This window comes from Hippopotamus amphibius, chromosome 9 (genome assembly GCF_030028045.1).
Source record: "Hippopotamus amphibius kiboko isolate mHipAmp2 chromosome 9, mHipAmp2.hap2, whole genome shotgun sequence".
NCBI lineage: Eukaryota > Metazoa > Chordata > Mammalia > Artiodactyla > Hippopotamidae > Hippopotamus > Hippopotamus amphibius.
In genome coordinates, this window is record NC_080194.1 from 112,524,838 (window position 1) to 112,547,400 (window position 22,563).

The 22,563-nt window shown below is 42.7% G+C and overlaps 1 protein-coding gene across 1 annotated transcript in view; it reads right to left on the minus strand.

Moving 5' to 3' along the window:
* The window catches only part of ITGAM (integrin subunit alpha M), a 35,213-nt gene extending 27,153 nt beyond the window's left edge, over positions 1-8,060 (minus strand). Inside the window, exons 1-5 of the mRNA XM_057695260.1 lie at positions 8,033-8,060; positions 6,135-6,240; positions 3,467-3,570; positions 3,108-3,178; positions 2,844-2,961 (exon numbers count right to left, since the gene is read on the minus strand). Of these exons, the coding sequence (XP_057551243.1) occupies positions 2,844-2,961; positions 3,108-3,178; positions 3,467-3,570; positions 6,135-6,240; positions 8,033-8,060 (427 nt within the window). The remainder of the gene's footprint in view (positions 1-2,843; positions 2,962-3,107; positions 3,179-3,466; positions 3,571-6,134; positions 6,241-8,032) is intronic.
* Positions 8,061-22,563: the final 14,503 nt, after the last annotated feature.

Sequence of the window (22,563 nt, forward strand, 5' to 3'; positions counted from 1 at the left end):
CCATTGAGGAAATCTGGACAAGGAGAAGGAGGAAGTGGAGGGAGTTTACACCTTGCAGCCTTGGTTTATTCTGTGAAGAAGGAGGGGAGGTTATCAGTTGAGAGTGTACAAAGGAGCAGAGTTTGATAAAAAAAATAATAAAAGATACTATAAAAGGAAGATATATATGCCCTTGGTTCCAGAACCAACTTGGAAACAAGCAAAAAGATGGCCAAGCAGTTGAAGAAATTGGTGTCAGAAATCAGCTGGATAGGGACTTCCCTGGTGGCGCAGTGGTTAAGAATCTGCCTGCCAATACAGGGGACACAGGTTCGATCCCTGGTCCAGGAAAGATCCCATATGCCATGGAGCAACTAAGCCTGTGTGCCACAACTACTGAGCCCATGTGCTGCAACTACTAAAGCCCGTGCACCCTAGAGCCTGTGCTCCTCAACAAGAGAAGCCACTGGAATGAGAAGACAGCGCACCGCAATGAAGAGTAGCCCCGCAACTAGAGAAAGCCTGTGCACAGCAACAAAGACCCAACACAGCCAAAATAAATAAATAAAATTAATTTTTAAAAAAACTTAAAAAAAAAAAAAAGGAAATGACCTGGATAAAAAAATTCACTCACTCACTCTGTTTCAATCAACATATGTCAACATATGTCTGGGGAACAAGAGTAAGGAGCCACCAGATGGTTCCCAAGATTCTCACCTCCTGGTAATAACACCCTTGCATAATCCCCTCACCTTGATTGTGAGCTGGAATTTTTAATTATTTGTTTCTACTGAAGTATAGTTTATTGACAATATTGTGTTAGTTTCAGGTATACAGCAAAGTGATTCAGGTATATTTTTCAGATTTTTTTCCATTTTAGGTTATTACAAGATACTGAGGGCTTCCTAGGTGGCACAGTGGTTAAGAATCTGCTTGCCAATGCAGGGGACACGGGTTCAATCCCTGCTCCAGGAAGATCCCACATGCTGCAGAGCAACTAAGCCCGTGTGCCAAAATAAATAAATAAATAAAAAATAAAGATACTGAGTGTTGTCTGCTGTGTTATACAGTGAATCCTTGTTGTTTACCTATTTTATATGTAGTAGTGTGTATCTGTTAATCCCAGACTCCTACTTCATCCATCCCACCTTCCCTTTCCTCTTTAGTAACCATAAATTTGTTTTGTATGTCCATGAGTCTGTTTCTGTTTTGCACATAGATTCATTTATATTATTTTTTAGATTCCACATGCAAGTAATATCATATAATACTTGTCTTTCTCTAAATTATTTCACTTAGTGTGATATTCTCTAGGTCCATCCGTGATGCAGTAAATGGCATTATTTCATTCTTTTTTTATGGCTGAGTAGTATTCCATTGCTTATGTTTATACATATGTATATAATATAAAGAAGATGTGATTATATATATCTCACATCTTCTTTATCCATTCTTCTGTTGGTGGACACCTAGGTTGCTTCTATGTCTGGGCTATTATAAATAGTGCTACTATGAACATTGGGGTGCATGTGTCTTTTTGAATTAGAGTTTTTGTCTTTTCTGGATACATGCCCAGGAATGGGATTGCTAAATCATATGGTAGCTCTATTTTTAGTTTTTTAAGGAACCTCCATACTGTTTACCATAGTACCTGTACCAATTTACATTCCCACCAACAGTGTAGGAGGGTTCCCTTTTCTCCACATCCTCCCTGTGAGCTGGACTTTTTGACTCACTCCCAAAGAATACAACAAGGCAGAAGTCTTCTGAGATTAGATTACAAAAGACTGTGACTTCCACCTTGGGTATTTACTCTCTCTTGTTCTCTTACTGCCTTGTTCACTCACCCTAAGGGCAGCCAGCTGCCTTGTTGTGAGCTGCTCTTTAGGGAGGCCCATGGGACAAGCAAGTGAGGGAGGCCTCCAGCCAGCAGCCAGTGAGGATGAAAGCCCTCAGTCCAACCACTTTGTAAGTGAGCTTGGAAGTGGATCTTCCCCCAGTTGAGTCTTCAGATGAGACCATACCCCTGGTTTGACAACTTCAAGCTCATGAGAAACCATGAGACAGAGACACCCAACTAGGCCATGTCCAGATTCCTGATTCATAGAAACTGTAAGATAATTAATGTTTCTTGGTTTTGGCTGCCAAGTTCATGGGCAATTTGTCAAGCAGCAATAGATACAAGAGCACAGAGCTGTGAACAAGCTAGACAAAATTTCTGCTATCACAGCCTACATCCCAGAAGAAAGGACATTTAAGAAATAAGTAAAATATGGATATATAGGTATGAAGATGGTAAAGCAGGGCAATGTGGTAGGGAGTGATGGTGGAAATGATTTAGAAGAGCAACTAAGGGAAGGCCTCACTGAAGAGATACCATTTGAGCTGAGACGACAGTGATAGGTTGTCAGCTGAGATCTGGGGAAAGAGCATGACAGGCTGGAGGAACAGTAAGTGCAAAGGCCCTGAGGCAGGAAGAGCTTGGTGTGGTTCTCAGAGAAGAAAGGCAGCCAGAGTGGCTGGAGCACAGTGACTGAGGTAGAAGGGATGGGAGAGAAGTTGGAGAGGTGGACAGGGGCCACACCAGCTAGAGCCTCAAAGACTATAGTCAGGCACTGTGGCCAGGCTGAGTCCAGGCACTAACTCTAAGGACGATGGTTGAGACATTGTCTCACAAAGATGAGTGGCTATATCAGGACTTTCCTCAAAGTGCAAGATGCTAGCACCTCTCCAGAGCCCGCCTCTGCATGGGAACCCAGTTCCCTCACCTTCTGCACCAAGACTTTTAAATAACCCGCAGACCTGAGCCCCTCAGCCCAGTCCTGCCAGCGCCCTCCAGTTTCATGCTGCTCATCTGTACCCACCTCTGAGGGCCTCTGGGAGCCTGCTGGGCTGCTGCCGTAGGTTGGATCCAAACAAGAAGCAGAAGCCGTTCACATAGGTGTTCTCCTTGCATATTTGGTGCACTGTGGGGCCACAGGCCTAGGGGGCAGAGAACAGGTGGGAGGGGCCGGCCCTGCCTCCTGTCCTTTCACCCCAGCACCTCCACCCAACAAGACCCCAGCCCCAGCAGCCTTGGGCCCCCAACTCCTTCCCTTGGGACACTCCCATGACCCAAGGCAACTCACCAGCAGCCGGAAAGGTTTGGTGGCGAATGCCAGAGATAGGCCCAGGGACATGTTCACAGCCTCCGGGGGGACTGAGGGGGCAGATATATACATGGTTACCCTCGGGGGATGCAAGGGACTGTGTAAGAGCTGGACGGGGGTCACCTCAACCTGGGAGACATGGAGGTCTGAGAGGTTCAAGGAGGCATGTAGGTCACAGAAAAGGACATGGAGGGATGCCTGCGTACAGCTCAGAGGCTGGGGAGCTGGCCCCCGGGCCCCCCACCACAGACCTCAGGGCAAAGGCAATGCCTGACTAGTCCAGGTGTGTGCAGAGATGGAACCCTAGTCCTGGGTCCCAGCGAGGGGCAGTGACTCACCCCGCAGGGGGAGGGGCTCACACCTGCCCTCGCTGTAGTCGCACTGGTAGAGACCGCCTGTCTGGTCAGCAGCCTTTATCTCCTGGGGGGCTCCAACCACCAGCCTGGGGGGAGAGGTGGGAATAGATCACCACAGGGACAATAGAACACTATGACATCTGGGGACAGAAGGAGACCACGGAAGCTCCGCCACCCGGAATAAAAGCGGAAGAGCCACCCTCGCAGGGATTCCCCAGCTCCCAGGAAGAGGAGGGAGATTCAGCAAAGAAAAACATGGGTATTTTTTTTAACCTTTGACTGTTTATCATGAATATTCTCGTAATCCAGTCATTTGAATTTATGTTCCCAGGGGACATTTCAGTAAGTTCAAGAATTTCTAAATCCTGAAGGCCAAACCGTGAAGGTAGACAGTCTACCTTCCTAACTTGGAACCACTTCCCCACTCCTGTGCCAGACAGGGCTGCAATATTGGATAGTGGACAGAAATAGAGGCCTCGGAGTTTTACTGCCTGAAATTAAAATATAGTCCCACTCTTACTTCCGGTGCGACCTTGGGCAAGTCAGTTAATTACCGTATTGTGCTTCGATTTTCTCATCTCTAAAATATGGGTAATAGCAGTACCTACCTTAAGGTTATTGTCAGGATTAAATGAGTTAATCCAAAGATGGGAAGATGTTTAATCTTGGAGGGATAAGAGCCCCTCTAAGGATGGCATAACACCCAGAGGTCGTTTTAAAAGTGAATACATTCAACCCCACCGTCATTTTAAATAAATTTCTGTATGTGATCAACTACCAAAAGCAAAGTCAAAAAACAAGCGATGAACTGGGGGAGGGAGATGAGAAACTCATACCCCAGACTACTTTCCTTAGTCTAGTCAGAGCTCCCACAAACCCATAAGGAAAAAAACAAACCAACCAAGAGAAAAACAGGAAACAGATAAGAAACAAGTGTTCACAGAAAAGGAAAGAAATCTCTCCTTAAAAAAGAAATGCAATTTAAAACTAAACTGAGATATCATTTCTCACCTATTCAATTTGCAAAGATTGTAAGTTTGCTAACACTTTGGGTTGGCAAATGGGTGGGGAAGTAGGTGTTTGCATAAGCTTCTGGTGTGAATGCAAATTATGGCCACCTTCACAGAGGGTAATCTGGAAAAATCTATTACAACTGCATACACACATGTACCCTTGGATCCAGCAATCCTAGCTCAAGGAATTTATGTCCAAAATATATTTGCACATGTACAAAATGCCAGCATTGTTCATATAGCAAAAGTTTGGAAACAATCTAATGTTCATTAAGAAGAGATTTGGGGACTTCCCTGGTGGTCCAGTGGGTAAGACTCCGTGCTCCCAATCCAGAGGGCCCAGGTTCGGTTCCTGGTCGAGGAACTAGATCCCACATGCTGCAACTAAGAGCCCACATGCTGCAACTAAAGCTCCTGCGTGCCACAACTAAACACACTGCAATGAAGATCCCACATGTCACAACTAAGACCCAGCACAGCCTGAATAAATAAATATTTTTTTAAAAGAGATTTAAATGTAATATAAATGTAAATTACAGTACTTCCAAATAATGGAATATGATATAAGCATAAAAAGGACAAATAAGCTCTTTATGCATTTATTTGGTAAAATGATCAAGCTCCGTTAATTTAAAAAAAAAAATGCAAAGGACTGTATAGAGCAGAGGCCAGCGAACTTTTTTATGGAAAATAATGTTATTTCTACAAATATTATTTCTGTAAAAGTAAACATTTTAGGCTTTGCAGGCCATAGAGTCTCTGTCCCAGCCTCTCTGTTCTGCTACTGTAGCTCCAAAGCTGCCACAAATAATAAATGACGAGAGATGATCATACTAAGTGAAATAAGTCAGACAGAGAAAGACAAATATCATACAGTATCACTCAAATGGGGAATCCCATGAAAAAAAAATGATATAAATGAACTTATTTACAAAACAGAAACAGACTCACAGATTTCAAAAACAAATTTATGGTTACAAAAGGGGAAATGTGAGCAGGAAGGATAAATTAGGCGCTTGGGATTAACTTACACACACTACTGTGTGTAAAATAGATAACCAACAAGGACCTACTGTATAACACAAGGAACTCTACTCAATTTTCTGTAATAACCTATCTGGGAAAAGAATCTGAAAAAAGAATAAATATATGTATACGTATAACTGAGTCACTTTGCTGTACATCTGAAACTAACATAACATTGTGAATCAACTAGACTCCAATAAAATTTTTTCAAGTATTGGAAAATAATAATAATAATTAATAAATGACAACTGGGGGTGAGGTGGCCAATTGTCAATAAAATGTATTTACAAAAATGGGCAGCAGGTTGCAGTTTGAGTATAATGTGTGTTACAAATTGTGTGCAGGATGGGGGTTAGGAAAATGTGGAAGTGTAGAATCTCTCCGAAAGAACACGCAAGAAATCATTCACCAGGGACCCTGCTAGGGAGAGAACTGGGGGAAGGGAGTGAGAAAGAGGTTTTCTTACTATCACACTCTCTTGTATCTTTTGAATTTAGAACCCTGATAAATTAAGGAAAAAACAAATCAAGGAAATTGCGATTTTTTTTTTCAGGTATGTTACATCTTAGAGGGAAAGCATGTGGGCAGGGAGTCCCCCCCGCAGCTCTTACCGAGATCCCTCAATCTGGACCACGCTCTGCCCGAAGCCACTTGCGTTGTTTTGGAAGATGACTGCTTTTTCCGTGTCCAGGTTGAACCCGTGACATAAGGCCAAGGCTGGAGGGAGAACAAGGGGGTGAGAGTCAGGAGATGAGAAGGAGACATTAAGAAAGCTGCCTGGGATTTCCCCGGTGGTCCAGTGATTAAAACTCTGCGCTTCCAATGCCCTTCAATCCCTGGTCAGGGAACCAAAATCCCACATGACCCATCAAAAATAAAATAAAAAAATGATCAGGATAAAAATTTAACAACAACAACAACAAAAAGCAGCCTGCCCTCCTGCCCCAAGCATCTTCCTATTGGAATCCACCCTAACCCTGCATGGAGGTGGGTACCTTCCAGGTCCCAGCCTGGAGCAGAGGTCGCCACAATTTTTCTATAAAGGGCCCGATAGTAAATATTTTTGGCTTTGCCAGCCGAGAGGCAAATGGAACCTACTACGTATGTACTTATATGAGGAAAGAGGAAATACATGTTTACAAATTTTTCATGAAGTAAATTCAAAATATGATGGTTAAGCACAATTTTCTTTTGTAATACAAATTTACTGGTGAGACAAATGGAATTCTTTAGGAGAAATAACATTGCGTTCCATTGGGATTCAAAGTTAGTGTCCCCTGTCATGAATCAATTATAAACGGTCATCTGGGACCTATGGGTCCAGATTGTACAAAAATAAAAGGTGTCCTCAGCTTATGCCCCAAGACTACAGTTTGCTGACTCCTGGCCTAAGAACCACCAACGTGGGAAGAAATTTTCACATATTTCACAAATGACATCACATATGAGGACGTCATTCTGGCATATACATGATTTAACTTGAATTTTATGCTAACCAAAACAGCCTGTTTGTAGCCTATCAAACATACATCGTACAACTGCTTTAATCATTAAAGAAAAGGGTGCGTTGTCCACAAGTAAAGGATGTCCATGTCAAAAATAAAGATTAAATGTCTCCCTTCCTGGGATGCCAATGCTGGTCCTCCCTTGATGATAAGACTCCCTTTCCAGGTGCCAAGGCCACGCTGACTCGCTGTGTATATGCTAATCTCTTGTTTGTTTTTTAACCTTGAAGGAATATATCCCTGACTTGTTTGATGTTCTTTGTTCTGACAAGATATAGAACTGTGCTGAAACATGCTTCTCTAGACAGTTCCTCAGAGTTCTCTGAGAGACTGTCTCCCAGGCTATAGTCCTCGGTTTGACTCAAAGAAGACTCTTTTCTCGTTTATTGATTATTTCCCTCAACAGGTGCATTTAGCCCCTCTCTGAGCCCCACCCTGGGTTCCCACCCCACTGATTTGCCCAACAATCAAGTTCCTAAAGACTCAGTTAGGTAATTTCTTTCCTATGCAACTCTCAAGCATCTCTTTCCCTTCTTTGGCTCACAGTCCACAAAACATAGGCAATAAAAGAAACAAACTTGAATCATTTCCATCAGTTAGTCATTCAAACATTTACACCTGGGTCCTTGGAAAAGAAGAGACAAATAGGAAGAGGTGAGGTGGAATCCAAGAAGAAACACTCCGAGAAGAGAAGCCAAGACCTGCTCTGCACCCTTAGACGTGTCATTTCAACCTCAGTGAGCCTCAGTTTCCTCATCTGCCAAGAAGGGGCCAACAAAACCCCCTTGCATGGTCTATGAATTGAGTCATTTTTCCGAGCTTCTCTGGTCATCCCATCTCGGTCTGGCTCTACTCTGCTTCTTGAATCCCTTAACCTTCCCCCCAATCCCCCTTTTCTCTTCCCAGTCTAACGCCTGAATATCCTGTACCCTTTCTCTCCATTCACAAACTCAAAAACTCCCCTCCTCTCACCCTGAGGACCCCACTCCCAGTTCCTGGCACACCTGTTAGGAGAAGGACTCTGTGAGTCATAGCTGGAGGGAGCAGGAACCGTAAGGCTGCAGGCACTGCTGAGCTACTTCAAGGAAGCCACCAAAGCCAGGAAGGGAGAAAAAGAGAAGTGGGAGGCAAAAGTCTGCCAGAGACTCAAAGGAAGAGGGCGGAGGCTCTGTGGGCACACAACCCTGCCAGACCGTCCTCTCCGGGCTGCACACAGCCTGGGCTGCCTCCCTATCCAGCTTCTTGGCCCACACCATCAAGGTCACTATCCCATAGGGGTCTTTGTTTGCCCACCTGCTTCTAGAGTTGGCCAAAACATTATGAAAAGCAAGGAAAAGACTTAGGATCTGTCTCCCAGAACGTGTCTCCCTGAAAGCACACTTTGCAAAATGTCCCTCCCTCCTGCCCAAGGAAGTGGGAATATCTGTCAGTCAGAGCTGTCCTCCAGTGTGGGCATCAATGAAGTCAACTCAGGTACAGAGACACCCGACGCTTTTTGAATATTATTTTGCTTTAAAATAAAAAGCCTCCAACTCTTTTGCCCAGGAATTTTCACTTCCAAGAACTTATCCTAAGAAATCGCTGAGAAGTACCGTCAAAGATGTCTGCACAAGCTGTTTTCAAAGACACAGGAAATATATAGAACACCAAGCCATACCTTGTATGTGTCTGCTAACGTGATCCCCAAGCCAATCATTTTTCATTCTCTCTCCAACATATTTTCTCTTGCCCCTAGTTCTGCTTTCTTAATAACCTGAGCAAAGAAATGTGTGCTCCCTGGAAAAAAAATTCCATTAAAATTCTGTACATTTTTGTTCATTGCAGTGCTATTTACAATAGCCAGGACATGGAAGCAACCTAAATGTCCATCCACAGATGAATGGATAAAGAAGATATGGTACATATATACAATGGAATATTACTCAGCCATAAAAAGGAATGAAATTGGGACATTTTTAGAGACATGGATGGACCTAGAGACTGTCATACAGAGTGAAGTAAGTCAGAAAGAGAAAAACAAATATCGTATATTAACACATATATACGGAATCTAGAAAAATGGTACAGATCAACTGGTTTGCAAGGCAGAACTAGAGACACAGATGTAGAGAACAAACATATGGACACCAAGTGGGGAAAGGGGTGGGGGGGAGTTGGGGTAGGATGAATTGGGAGATTGGGATTGCCATACGTACATTACTAAGAAAAAAATATCAAATTGTACACTTTAAATATATACCATTTATTGTATGTCAATTGTATCTCAATAAAAGTTCTTAAAGAAAAAAAAACAGAGTACAGAGATGAAAAAATAAATAAAATTACCTATTTAAAAATATGTGTGTGAAAAAAAAAATGTGTGTATGTGGGAAAACCAAAGCATTAATAGCGGTCATCACCAGATCATATGACAACGGATCTGTTCTACTCTATTGCAGCATAGCAAACTACTCCAAATCTCAGTGACTTAAAACAACAACTTCTTCTTTTTTTAAATTCATAATTGAAGTATAGATGATTTACAACGTTGTGTTAGTTTCTGAGGTACAGCCAAGTGATTCAGTTATACATATGTAGAATAGTTTGCATCTGCTAATCCCAAGCTCCCAGGCCATCCCTCCCCATACCCCCTCCCCCCTTGGCAACCACAAGTCTAAAACAGTAACTTCTCATTGTACTATGATGCATGGGTGGTCTAGCATCAGCAGTTCTCACTAGGGAATCTCAGATGGCTGCAGTCAGATCGTGACTGGGGCTGGAGTCCTTGAAGGCTCAGCCAGGCTGGACTTTCAAAATAGGTCACTCCCATGGCTGGAAGTTGGTGTCAGCTGCAGGCCAGGAACTCAGTTGGGGCTGCCAGCAAGAGGACCTCCATGTGACCTCCCTATGTGGCTTGGGCTACTCACAGCATAGTGGTTAGACTTCAAGAGCAAGTGTTCCAAGAAATAAGAATTGAAAGTTTCCAGTCTCTTTTTTTTTTTTAAACTCTTTATTGGGATATATTTGCTTTACACTCTTGTACCCATCTCTGAGGTACGCCAAAGTGAATCAGCTGCATCTACACACATATCCCCATATCCCCTCCCTCCTACGACTCCCCCCCACCCTCCCCATCCTGGCCCTCCAAGGCATCTCCCATGAAGTTGATCTCCTTTTGTTATACAGCAACTTCCCACTAGCTATCTATTTTACAGCTGGTAGTGTAAATATGTCTATGTTACTCTCTCACTTCGTCCCAACTTCCCCTTTGCCCCTCACCCCAGCCCCGTGTCCTCAAGTCCATTCTCTAGTTCTGTATCTCCACTCTTGCCTGTCACTGGTTTCCTCAGTACCATTTCTTCAGATTCCATATATATGTGTTAGCATACAGTATTTGTTTTTCTCTTTCTGGCTTACTTCACTCTGTATGACAAACTCTAGGTCCATCCACCTCACTGTAAATAACTCAGTTTCATTCCTTTTTATGGCTGAGTAATATTCCATTGTATATATGTGCCACAACTTCTTTATCCATTCATCTGTTGATGGGCATTTAGGCTGCTTCCATGTCCTGGCTGTTGTAAATAGTGCTGCAATGAACATTATGCTACTTGTTTCTTTTTGGATCATGGTTTTCTCTGGGGTATATTCCCAGTAGTGGGATTACTGGGTCATATGGTAATTCTATTTTTAGTTTTTTAAGGAACCTCCAAACTGTTTTCCATAGTGGCTGTACCAGCTTACAATCCCACCAACAGTGCAGGAGAGTTCCCTTTTTTCCACATCCTTTCCAACATTTATTGTCTCTAGATTTTTTGATGATGGCCATTCTGACTGGTGTGAGGTGATACCTCGTTGTGGCTTTGACCTGCATTTCTCTAATAATTAGTGATGTTGAGCATCTTTTCATGTGTTTGTTGGCCTTCTGTATATCTTCTTTGGAGAAATGTCTATTTAGGTCTTCTGCCCATTTGTGGATTGGGTTATTTGCTTTTTTGGTATTAAGCTGTATGAGCTGCTTGTATATTTTGGAGATTAATCCTTTGTCCGTTGCTCTGTTGGCAAGTATTTTCTCCCATTCTGAGGGTTGTCTTCTTGTCTTGTTTACGGATTCTTTTGCTGTGCAAAAGCCTTTAAGTTTCATTAGGTCCCATTTGTTTATTCTTGATTTTATTTCCATGATTCTAGGAGGTGGGTCAAAAAGGATCTTGCTTTGATGTACGTCATAGAGTGTTCTGCCTATGTTTTCCTCTAGGAGTTTTATAGTGTCTGGCCTTACATGTAGGTCTTTAATCCATTTTGAGTTTATTTTTGTGTATGGTGTTAGGAAGTGTTCTAATTTCATTCTTTTACATGTAGCTGTCCAATTTTCCCAGCACCACTTATTGAAGAGGCCGTCTTTTTTCCATTGTATATTCGTGCCTCCTTTGTCAAAGATAAGCTGCCCATATGTGCTTGGGTTTATCTCTGAGTTCTCTATTCTGTTCCATTGATCTTCCTTTCTATTTTTGTGCCAGTACCATACTGTCTTGATCACTGTGGCCTTATAGTATAGTTTGAAGTCAGGAAGCCTGATGCCACCAACTCCATCTTCCCTTCTCAAGATTGCTTTGGCTATTCAGGGTCTTTTGCGTTTCCATACAAATCGTAAGATTTCTTGTTCTAGTTCTGTGGAAAATGCTGTTGGTAATTTGATAGGGATTGCGTTGAATCTGTAAATTGCTTTGGGTAAGATAGTCATTTTCACAATATTGATTCTTCCAATCCGAGAACGTGGTATGTCCCTCCATCTGTTTGTATCATCTTTGATTTCTTTCATCGGTGTCTTATAGTTTTCTGCATACAGGTCTTTTGCCTCCTTAGGCAGATTTATTCCTAGGTATTTTATTCTTTTTGTTGCAATGGTAAATGAAAGAGTTTCCTTAATTTCTCTTTCTGTTGTTTCATTGTTAGTGTACAGGAATGCAAGAGATTTCTGTGCATTAATTTTGTATCCTGCTACTTTACCAAATTCATCGATTAGTGCTAGCAGTTTTCTGGTAGAATCTTTAGGGTTTTCTATGTATAATATCATGTCATCTGCAAAGAGTGACAATTTTACTTCTCTTCCAATTTGGATTCCTTTTATTTCACTTTCTTCCCTGATTGCTGTGGCTAACATTTCCAAAACTATGTTGAATAATAATGGTGCGCAGTCCTAAGAGGGAAGTTTATAGCAATACAGTCTTACCACAAGAAACAAGAAAAATATCAAATAAACAACCTAACCTTACACCTAAAACAACTAGAGAAAGAACAAAAAAAACCCAAAGTGAGAAGAAGAAAAGAAATCATAAAGATCAGATCAGAAATAAATGAAAAAGAGGGGCTTCCTAGCTGGCACAGTGGTTGAGAATCTGCCTGCCAATGCAGGGGACAGGGGTTCGATCCCTGCTCCAGGAAGATCCCACATGCCACGGAGCAACTAAGCCCATGGGCCACAACTATTGAGCCTGCGCTTTAGAGCTCGTGAGCCACAACTATTGAGCCCATGTGCTGCAACTACTGAAGCCCACGTGCCTAGAGCCCATGCTCCACATCAAGAGAAGCCACAACAATGAGGAGCCCGCGCACCACAACAAAGAGTAGCCCCCACTCACCGCAACTAAAAAGAAAGCCCACGCACAGCAAAAAAGACCCAACACAGCCAATAAATAAATAAATAAATAAATTTATTTATTTAAAAAAAGAAATAAATGAAAAAGAAATGAAGGAAACAATAGCAAAGATCAATAAAACTAAAAGCTGGTTCTTTGAGAAGATAAACAAAATTGATAAACCATTAACCAAACTTATCAGTAAAAAAAGGGAGAAGATGCAAATCAACAGAATTGGAAATGAAAAAGGAGAAGTAACAACGGACACTGCAGAAATACAAAAGATCATGAGAGACTACTACAAGCGACTGTATGCCAATAAATTGGATAACCTGGAAGCAATGGATAAATTCTTAGAAAAGTACAATCTTCCAAAACTGAACCAGGAAGAAATAGAACATATGAACAGACCAATTGCAAGTACGGAAATTGAAACTGTGGTTAAAAATCTCCCAACAAACAAAAGCTCAGGGCCAGATGGCTTCACAGGCGAATTCTATCAAACATTTAGAGAAGAGCTAACACCTATCCTTCTCAAACTCTTCCAAATTATAGCAGAAGGAGGAACACTCCCAAACTCATTCTACGAGGCCACCATCACCCTGATACCAAAACCAGGCAAAGATGTCACAAAAAAAGAAAATTACAGGCCAATATCCCTGATGAATATAGATGCAAAAATCCTCAACAAAATACTAGCTAACAGAATCCAACAGCACATTAAAAAGTTCATACACCATGATCAAGTGGGGTTTATCCCTGGAATGCAAGGATTCTTCAATATACGCAAATCAATCAATGTGATACACCATATTAACAAATTGAAAGTTTCCAGTCTCTTAAGGTGTTGATCTGGAAACTGTCACAGAGTCACTTCCAAGATATTCTATTGGTCAAAAAGTCACAGAGCTCAACCACATTCAAAGAGAGGGGACATAGATCTCACCTCTCAGTGGGAGGTGTGTCAGAGAATTTGTGATCAACTTTAATCTGCCACAGGGTGATTTTAATTTTCTTCTATATATATTTATGTACTTAATACTTTTCTACAAAAAAAAAAAGAATGACATTTATAATCAGAAAAAAAAGAAAAATGCTAATCAATAATTTAAACAACAAAGTGCCTATACTTGTTAGCAGGAAAAGGAGGTGAGAAAAAAGAAATAAGGCCATCTGATCAGGATGAGAAGATGTCAACCAGGGTGTGGGGACATAGTTTAATAAATAAGCTGGTGGGACTTCCCTGGTGGCGCAGTGGTTAAGACTCCAAGCTCCAAATGCAGGGGACCTGGGTTCAATCCCTGGTCAGGGAACTAGATCCCACATGCATGCCGCAACTAAGAGTTTGCATGTGACAACTAAGGAGCCCGCCTGCCACAATTAAGACCTGGCACAACCAAATAAATATTAAAAAAAAAAAAAAAGAATGAATGCAAAAATAAATAAATAAGCTGGATTTATTTCTGATAAAAACTTTCACACTCTGATCACCACAGGAAGTTGCTCAGATACCATGGCCCCTCCTTGCCCTTAACAGTGGCAAAAGGCACACTTTAAGGCATAGGCAATATTTCACAAAGACTGTCCAACTCCCAGAGCCTTTCTTAATGACCCACCTATGGTGTGCACCTGACCAGGTAACCACTCGTGGGCATCTAGCTATAAGCTCCCACCCATCCCCTACCCCGACTCTTGACAAAATCTTAGCTTGGGTTTCCCTGTAAACGGACACTGAGACAAGGACTCAAGAGGAAGTATTTCTTTGAGAGGTAATCCAGGAAACACTGTTGAAGAAGTGAGGACAGAAAGGAACCCATAAAACCTGTGAGATGAAACAAGTTATCGCTGTGGACAATCGAAGCTCAATACACTGAGGAACTCTGAAATCCAGGGTAGAATTAAGCTTCAGAGTTATCCACCTGAGAGGAGAGGGGGGCCAGATTCTTATCCACAACTCACATCAACTATTAGTGGAGGGCTGCTCTCCAGGAAAGTCTTACTTCTCTGGTGCATTCAACCTGCCCTGCACCCAGGCAGAGAAGGCTACAGGAGCCAGAGAGAACCCTCTGGCAGGCAGATAACTGGCCAGCTTGCATGAGAATGATACACACTGATGGGATGTGAATGGAGCAACTGCAGTGTCTGCTGCAGATACTCAGATATTTTCTCACAGTGCTCATCATGACATGAAATTATACATTTATTGTTTATTGTCTAACTCCCCGACTAGAGTATATAAGCGCCAGAAAGCAGAGATTCGTGTCTGTCTGGCTCATCACTCTATTTCCAGTGCACAGAACAGTACCTGGTTCATAAGAGAGATCCCCCAGCCCCAGAAATTAATTGAATCAGGGAGAGAATTCTGGGAAGAGGGTAGAGTAGGAAGCACCAAGAATCCTTCCTCCCCACTTAGGTATCAGTTGTATGGGAAGGAATCTCTCTGATGTAACTATCTAGGAGCTCTGGAGTCTATTCAAAGACCTGTGGTTAATTTCAGTGTATTTCAGCTCTTAGCACTATAGCAGCTACTAACCCCTCACTAACTGCAATCCCATGGTAAGCTTTCTAGGAACAGGTTGCATGCAGCTTGTAGGAACCAAGGTGAGTGTTAAGAACCCAACCGTTTATGATGCCTATCATGGAATCCTAACTGCAAAATCTTCAAAACTTGAAATAATTTGAGTGAACCAGTGTTCCTAACGTCAAATCGATCTAAACAGAGCATAAGGCACTTTGCTGGGTCACGTTAAAAATAACCACCATTTGCCTAGCAATTTACAGGTCACTTTCACAGACATAATCTCTTCTGATACTCACGCTTAAAGTATAAGTTAGATGCTATTATTAATTCCTGTTTTAATTTATTTATTTATTGGCTGTATTGGGTCTTCTTTGCTGCACATGGGTTTTCTCTAGTTGTGGCAAACCGGGACTACTCTTTGTTGTGGTGCACGGGCTCCTCATTTCCGTGGCTTCTCTTGTTGTGGATCACGGGCTCTAGGCACATGGGTTTCAGTAGTTGCGGCACATGGGCTCAATAGTTGTGGCACACAGGCTTAGTTGCTCCACGGCACTGTTTTTAATTCTAATTGTCATTTTCTTTGTTCAGAAATTCTTATGTTTGATGTGGCCAAATTTATTATTAGCCTTTTCTATGGCTTGTTTAAGAAATCCCCAGAGTTAGAAAACCTTTTTTATCTATATATTCTTCTCAAATACTGCTTTTACTTCTGTTATTTCATTTCTTACTTTGTGTAGAGTTGAATTTTTGTGTGTGGTGTGAAACAGGAAATTCAATTTCAATTTTGTCCATACGAACAAATAATTTTCCAGTTCCATTTATCGAAAAGAGTTTAAAATAAGGTTTTAGAAGGAAATTTTACTTTCCTGTATTTGTCAAAAAAATTTTTCTACTGCCCACCTTTTTTCTACCCAAGTCAGTATAATGCAAGATTCCAGTATTATGTATCACCCTGGTGCAATTATTTTCTTTTTGAGTCTGAGTAAATTTGAGTACCCAGAACCCACAGCCCAACTCTGTGGAAACCACTTCAAGGAGACGAAATTTTTGTTGCCTGCCCAAGGGCAAAAATGATGGGGAGGAGGAACATCCAGTCACAGCTCTGTTTCCTACTTGAGGCAGGTTCAATGGGCAATAATGTCATCATTTGCAGAAAGTATGAAAACCCATGACCATTAACTGATAACTTGTTAGAACTAATGTTATTCAGCAAGGTCAACATATCAAAATCTAATCCATTTCTTATTCAATTAAGACTGACTAATTTGCTGATTCAAAAATGTAATAGGAGGCCTTTCTTACCTTCTGAGATGGCCCCACTCTGTCTGTGGAGTGTGTTTTTCTCTAAATAAATCCACTTCTTACCTATCACTTTGTCTCTCACTGAATTCTTCCTGCGATGAGACATCAAGAACCTGAATTTCATTAAGTCCTGAAACCAGGTGTGGAATTACTAGCACTCCGGAGAAGATGTTGGTGCTTAGCTCTTCTACCAAATTACTGTGTTGAAGAGTCACTTTCCTGAATCACTCAAGGGGTTAAGAATCCACCTGCCAAGGCAGAGGACATAGGCTTGATTCCTGGTCCGGAAAGACCCCACATGCCGTGGAGCAACTATGCCCATACTGAGCCTGCACTCTAGATGCCACGAGCCACAACTACTGAGCCCACATGCCACAACTACTGAAGCCCACGAGCCTACAGCCCATGTTCCACAACAAGAGAAGCCACTGCAATGAGAAGCCTGAGCATCGCAAGGAAGAGTAGTCCCCGCTCACTGCAACTAGAGAAAGCCCGAGTACAGCAACGAAGACCCAATTCAGCCAAAAAATACATAAATATTTTTTTAAAAAAAGAAAATATAATAGGTAAAATACCATTCGTTGCACCAAAAAGCTATACAATGCCTAATCATAAATCTAACATGAAATATGTAAGAACTATATATTTTTTAAACTGTTAGTCTTTCCTGAAGGACATAAAAGAATAGAGAGAGAAGCCATATTCATGGGTGACAAGGCTTAACATTATAAGGGTATCAGTTCTCCATCAGACTTCCCAGTAATTCAGTGTAACCTCACCCAACAGGATTATTAGCGAACTTGACGCGCTGATTCTAAAAATCACCTGGAAAAAAAAGAAGAATAAAAAAGAAGAAAAAATAAATAAATAAATAAAAATCACCTGCAAAAGAAAACATACAAGAATAGCCTAGAAAACTATGAAGCATACCTTATTACATAACTCCATTCCATAGCCAGACATGCCGTATCACAGCTCTACCCTAAAGTCAGGTAAGAAAAAGTAAGCTGTTGGTTCTGCAATAAATACATAAAATCAATGGAATGCATCCTGGGTGTATATATACAGGAATCTGATATTCCCGTCAGAATTCATATATTTCTCTTAATGAAAAAGCAAACAAACTTTATCTGATCCCACTTCCCCCACCAACCACTGCCCCATTTTTTTTTTTTTTTTTTTTTTTGCTTCCCTTTTTCAAAGCAGTTTCCAGAACAGTTGTCCATATTTGCTGTGCCCAGGTCTGCCCCTCCCACTCACCCTTGAACCATTTTAATCCAGCATTTGCCCCACCCCAGCCTCCACTTCACCAAAACTGTTTTCATTACTGTCACCAAGGATACGTGGTTCACTCCAAGAGCCGGTTTGATCTTCATCTTAACGGATTCCACAGCAGCTTTTGACCTTTACTCAATGCTTCCTGGGATTGTTTTGTACATTGGCCTCCAAGGACCCTCACTCACCTGCTTCTCCTTCACCTCCATCCCTCCTTCCAAGTTCTTTGGCCAATCCCTCCTTTCCTACCCAACCTCGTATGGAGGATTCCAGAGCTCAGTCCTTGGGCCTCTTTTTCACCTACACCTTAGGTTGGCTCAGGGCTACAAACATCACCCGTGTGCTGAGGATCCTAGGTTTCTGTCTCCAACCCAGACCTCTCCTGAGCTCCAGACTCAGATAGCCAACTGCTCGCCCCATGTCTAATGAGCTCTGCAAACCAAGTATGTCTAGCTCTGAACTCCGGATCACTCCCAGTTGTGCTCCCCGCATCTGGGCCCATCTCAGCCCCAAGCACATGAGACAAGGCTAGGCCAGGCCAAGCCCCAACTGATTCCACCAGTAAAGTTACAATGAGCCGCTGTTATGTTCATACAGTTTATTACTTACATTGACAGCAAAACCAATCTCTCCATGGTTCTTGTCCCACACATCAAAAAGGATGATCCAAAAAAAGCAAGGCTATATCTTAGAATAACAGACAAAGCAGTTTTAATCTGGAGCTCTCTTGGGGGCCAGGGGCCGGTGGGTGAGGCAGAAAGCCTCACACGTAATCAGAACCTGGGACATGAGTCATGGCTCCCGAGAGCCTCCTAAGGGAGGTAGGTGAGCAGGAGGTGGGCCCAGAGCATCTCCTCATCCTCTGTTCCAGGAAGATCACAGATGTTCTGCCGAAACTCAGACGAGCTGTGGTTCAAGCCTTTGCCTGTGTGGCCCATGTGGTAGTGCCGGGTGGCCAGGGCACCGTGGTGGAGCTATTCCCCCACTTTCAATCAATGGCAACACTGTCCTTCTGAGACAGGCTGGGGCCCTTTGCGGCAGCGCTGCAATGCTTGCACCTGGACAAACGTCTCCTCAAGCAACAAAATACAAAGAAAATATCAGGAATGAAAAATAACTGTGTTCATGTGCAGTTGGTGCAAATTCCAGACAAAAGATACAAAAAGACCAAAAACAAAAACAAAAAAAACCCAACTGCCATTTCTGAATAATAGGGAGCAAAAACAGGGTGTCCGGAGCAAAAGGAGGGTACTGCGCATGTCCTCTGCATGCAACACTAGCAAAGAGCAGGGCAAAACACCTAAGCCACCCCTCTGGCCTGACCCCTGGACACACCCCTACCCTCACCCGATATAAGGAACCAGCTCACCCCCACCCCACCTTGGGGAGAGAGCAAGGGAAGCTGTTACTTGTTTTTACTCCCTCCTGCAGCTGCAGGAGCCCCAATAAAGCCTTGCCTGAATTTCTTTTGTTTTTTTTAATATTTATTTATTTATTTATTTGGTTGTTCTGGGTCTTAGTTGCAGCAGGCAGGCTCCTTAGTTGCAGCTCAAGGTCTCTTTAGTTGTGGTTTGTGGGCTCCTTAGTTGTGGCACACAGGCGCCTAGCTGCGGCATGCAAACTCTTAGTTGCAGCATGCATGTGGGATCTAGTTCCCTGATCAGGGATTGAAACCAAGCCCCCTGCATTGGGAGCGCAGAATCTTAACCACTGTGCCACCAGGGAAGTCCCCCTTGCCTGAATATGTTGACTGGCCTCTTCTCAATTTCAGTTGATTGGGGAAAGCCAAGAACGCTGGTGAATAACACTTCCACTCGCTCAAACTGAAAGTCATAAGGAAATCCTATGGCTCTCCCTTCAGATATGTCCAAAAATATGACCCCTTTTTACCAACTCCACTGTTATCAAAATTGTGGAAGCCACCACCATCCCACCTGGACTGTAGCATTAGGCATTGTCTGTGCCCCAGTGCTTCTCTACTTCCTCCCCAACACCCCAGAGTTAGTTTTCAACACTGTTGCCAGAGCAAGGCTTTGAAAACACAAGGCATATGTTATTCTTCTCCTCAAAAGCTTGCAAAGGCTCCTCACCCCTCTGGGCGTCCAAGCCAGTCCTTTCCATAACCTGCGTGATCTGTCGTCCCAACCCCCACCCTTACCCCTCTGAGCTCACATCCTTCTCTTTGACTCCTGCTCCTTCCACTCCAGCCGCACTGGCTTTGCAGTTCTTCAAGGCCAGCACACTGGCTGTTCCCTCTGATTGGACTATTTTTCCCCCAGATCTTTGCATGGCTCACTCCCTCACCTCCTTCAAACAAATGGGTTTGCAATCACCTGACTCTCTATATGCAACTCTACAAGTCCTCTTTGCCACATGTCTTCTCCCAAACTTTTCTGGCTTTTCTCTCAAGAGAAAGAAGATAGCAGGGTCTCCATCTCCCGTTGTCCCACACAGCACCCAGGATCATGGCTCCTCCTTCCCCAACACAATCTCTCAGACCCATCTCTCCAAATCTTTTCACTCACCTACCCAGACAATAAACTCCTCCAATTTGCCTGACTGACGTGCCACATTCAAAGGAACTGGCCTCACAGGATCTATCCTCCTCAGAAGGTTCTGGGAAGTATCAACAATGGAATATTGTTTTTCCATTACCCTGAATTGCCAAGGCAAGTTCCACTTGAATGTCATCCTCAACAATCTGGTTAAGCCTTTGATGTCTGGGGCCAGACTTTTAGCTCTATAAGCCTGTGACCTTGAGCAAGTTATTCTCTGGATCCCATTGTCCTCAATTGGGAAACGATGGTAAAAACAGTACTCACCCCTTGGGGTTGTTGTTATGATTAAATGAGATAATAGATGTTGAAGCGCTTGTAGTGAATATTCAGTCAACATTAGCTACAATTATTCTACCCACTGTGTCTTGGGTGGACCACGACATGGCTGGCATGGCTCCAATGATGCATAAAGGGTGTATTGGCATCAGAGTTGCCCGTTGCTCAGTTGGAAGCATTCTAGACTTTTCCACCTGCTCCCTCAGTTATCCAAGCAGGGAGCCAAATGTCAAGCAGATCACAGAAAAAGTTCTACCACAGGCTTGACGGGAGCCTTGAGTGTTACCACCAAAATCACACTAAGAGCATGGTTGGCCAGAGGTTACTCACAGGGCAAAGACAGACACGCACTGCCACCACCCCTGAAATACTTCCTACTGTGTCCTATCCTTGAAAGCAGAAGTAGCGCAGAACCTGACCTGAGCACAACAGAGGAGAAAAGTACTAATTCTTGGAATAGAACAGGAAGGAAGTTGTGCATCTGTCATGGGAGAATAAGAACCAGAATCTCTTTCGTGTGGATTCTTTTGCTTCTAGGGGTGAGAGGGGCAGAGGCAAATGTCAAAGGACAACCACCTCTCCCCAACCCCGCAGGACAGGTCTTTTCTGGAGCGTGAGTCAGATATGTCCTAAGATACCTGACTGTTCAACCCCTAAGAAGTTGCGGCAGGCCTAGGAAGCCACTGTAATTGTATTTCTTTCTCCCAATTGTACGAATTATGCAAACAGCATTATGACAATACTAAAGAAAACAAGAAAAAAACAACACATAGTCCCACCATCATGATATACCTACCAGCTTTTCTGTACAGATATTATTTACAAACTTGTCATGATAGGATAGATCTGATTCTGTACCATGGTTTTGTCATATAACATTTTAGCACAAATATTTCATGTAGTTTTCCAGGACTTTATTTTTAAAATCTTATTAGAGTATAGTTGATTTACAATGTTGTGTTAGTTCAGGTGTAGAGCAAAGTGATTCAGTTATACATATACATATATTCATTCTTCTTTAGAGTCTTTTCTCATATAGGTTATCATAGAATATTGAGTAGAGTTCCCTGTGCTATACAGCAGGTCCTTGTTGGTTATCTATCTTATATATAGTAGTGTGTGTGTGTGTGTTTATCCCAAGTTCCGCAGGACTTATTTTAATGAGTATAAAATATTCCATTAAGTTGAGAAATTTTACTGTTTGACTATTTTAGGCAATGCTGCATTAAACAACTTTCTACACACAGCTCTTTGCAATTCTTTTCTTCAGATATAATTTTTAAACATTATTTATTTATTTGTTTATTTACCATTTATTTTGGCTGTGCTGGGTCTTAGTTGTGGCTCACCGGATCTTAGTTGCAGCACACGGGATCCTCATTGAGGCACATGGGCTCTTAGCTGTGGCACGCATGTGGGATCTAGTTCCCCGACGAGGGATCAAACCCGGGCCCCCTGCATTGAGACCAAGAGTCTTACCCACTGGGCCACCAGGGAAGCCCCTAGATATAATTTCTAAGATGAAATGACTGGGGCCAATGAGATACACATGTTGGGACCCTTCATACTCACTGCCAAATAACTCTCCAAACAAATGGGTGGTGTCACATGCATTCTATTTTAGAGCCAATGTTTGCAGCTAGAGCTTTACAGTTTCAGGCCATTTTATAAACTTTTGTCTCAACCACCCAGAGCAGATTGGTCTGACTTCCACCTCCATTCCCTCTTCTGTGTGTGTCTCCAATAAAGACCTGAAAAGCTGTTTACAGGATTTCCCCAGCCTGTCTCATAGCAAGGAGTAGTCATGTGACCCCATTCTGACCAATGAGATGTAAGAGAAAGCCTTGATGGACAGAGGGCTAACCCCGCCTCCCTTGACCATTGGTATTCCCCCCTCCTCCCTCCCCTCTTCCAGAATGAGGAAGTGATGCCTTGGGCAAACTGAATTACGAAGGAGTAGAGGTAACAAAAAGGGGGTTGGAGTCTGT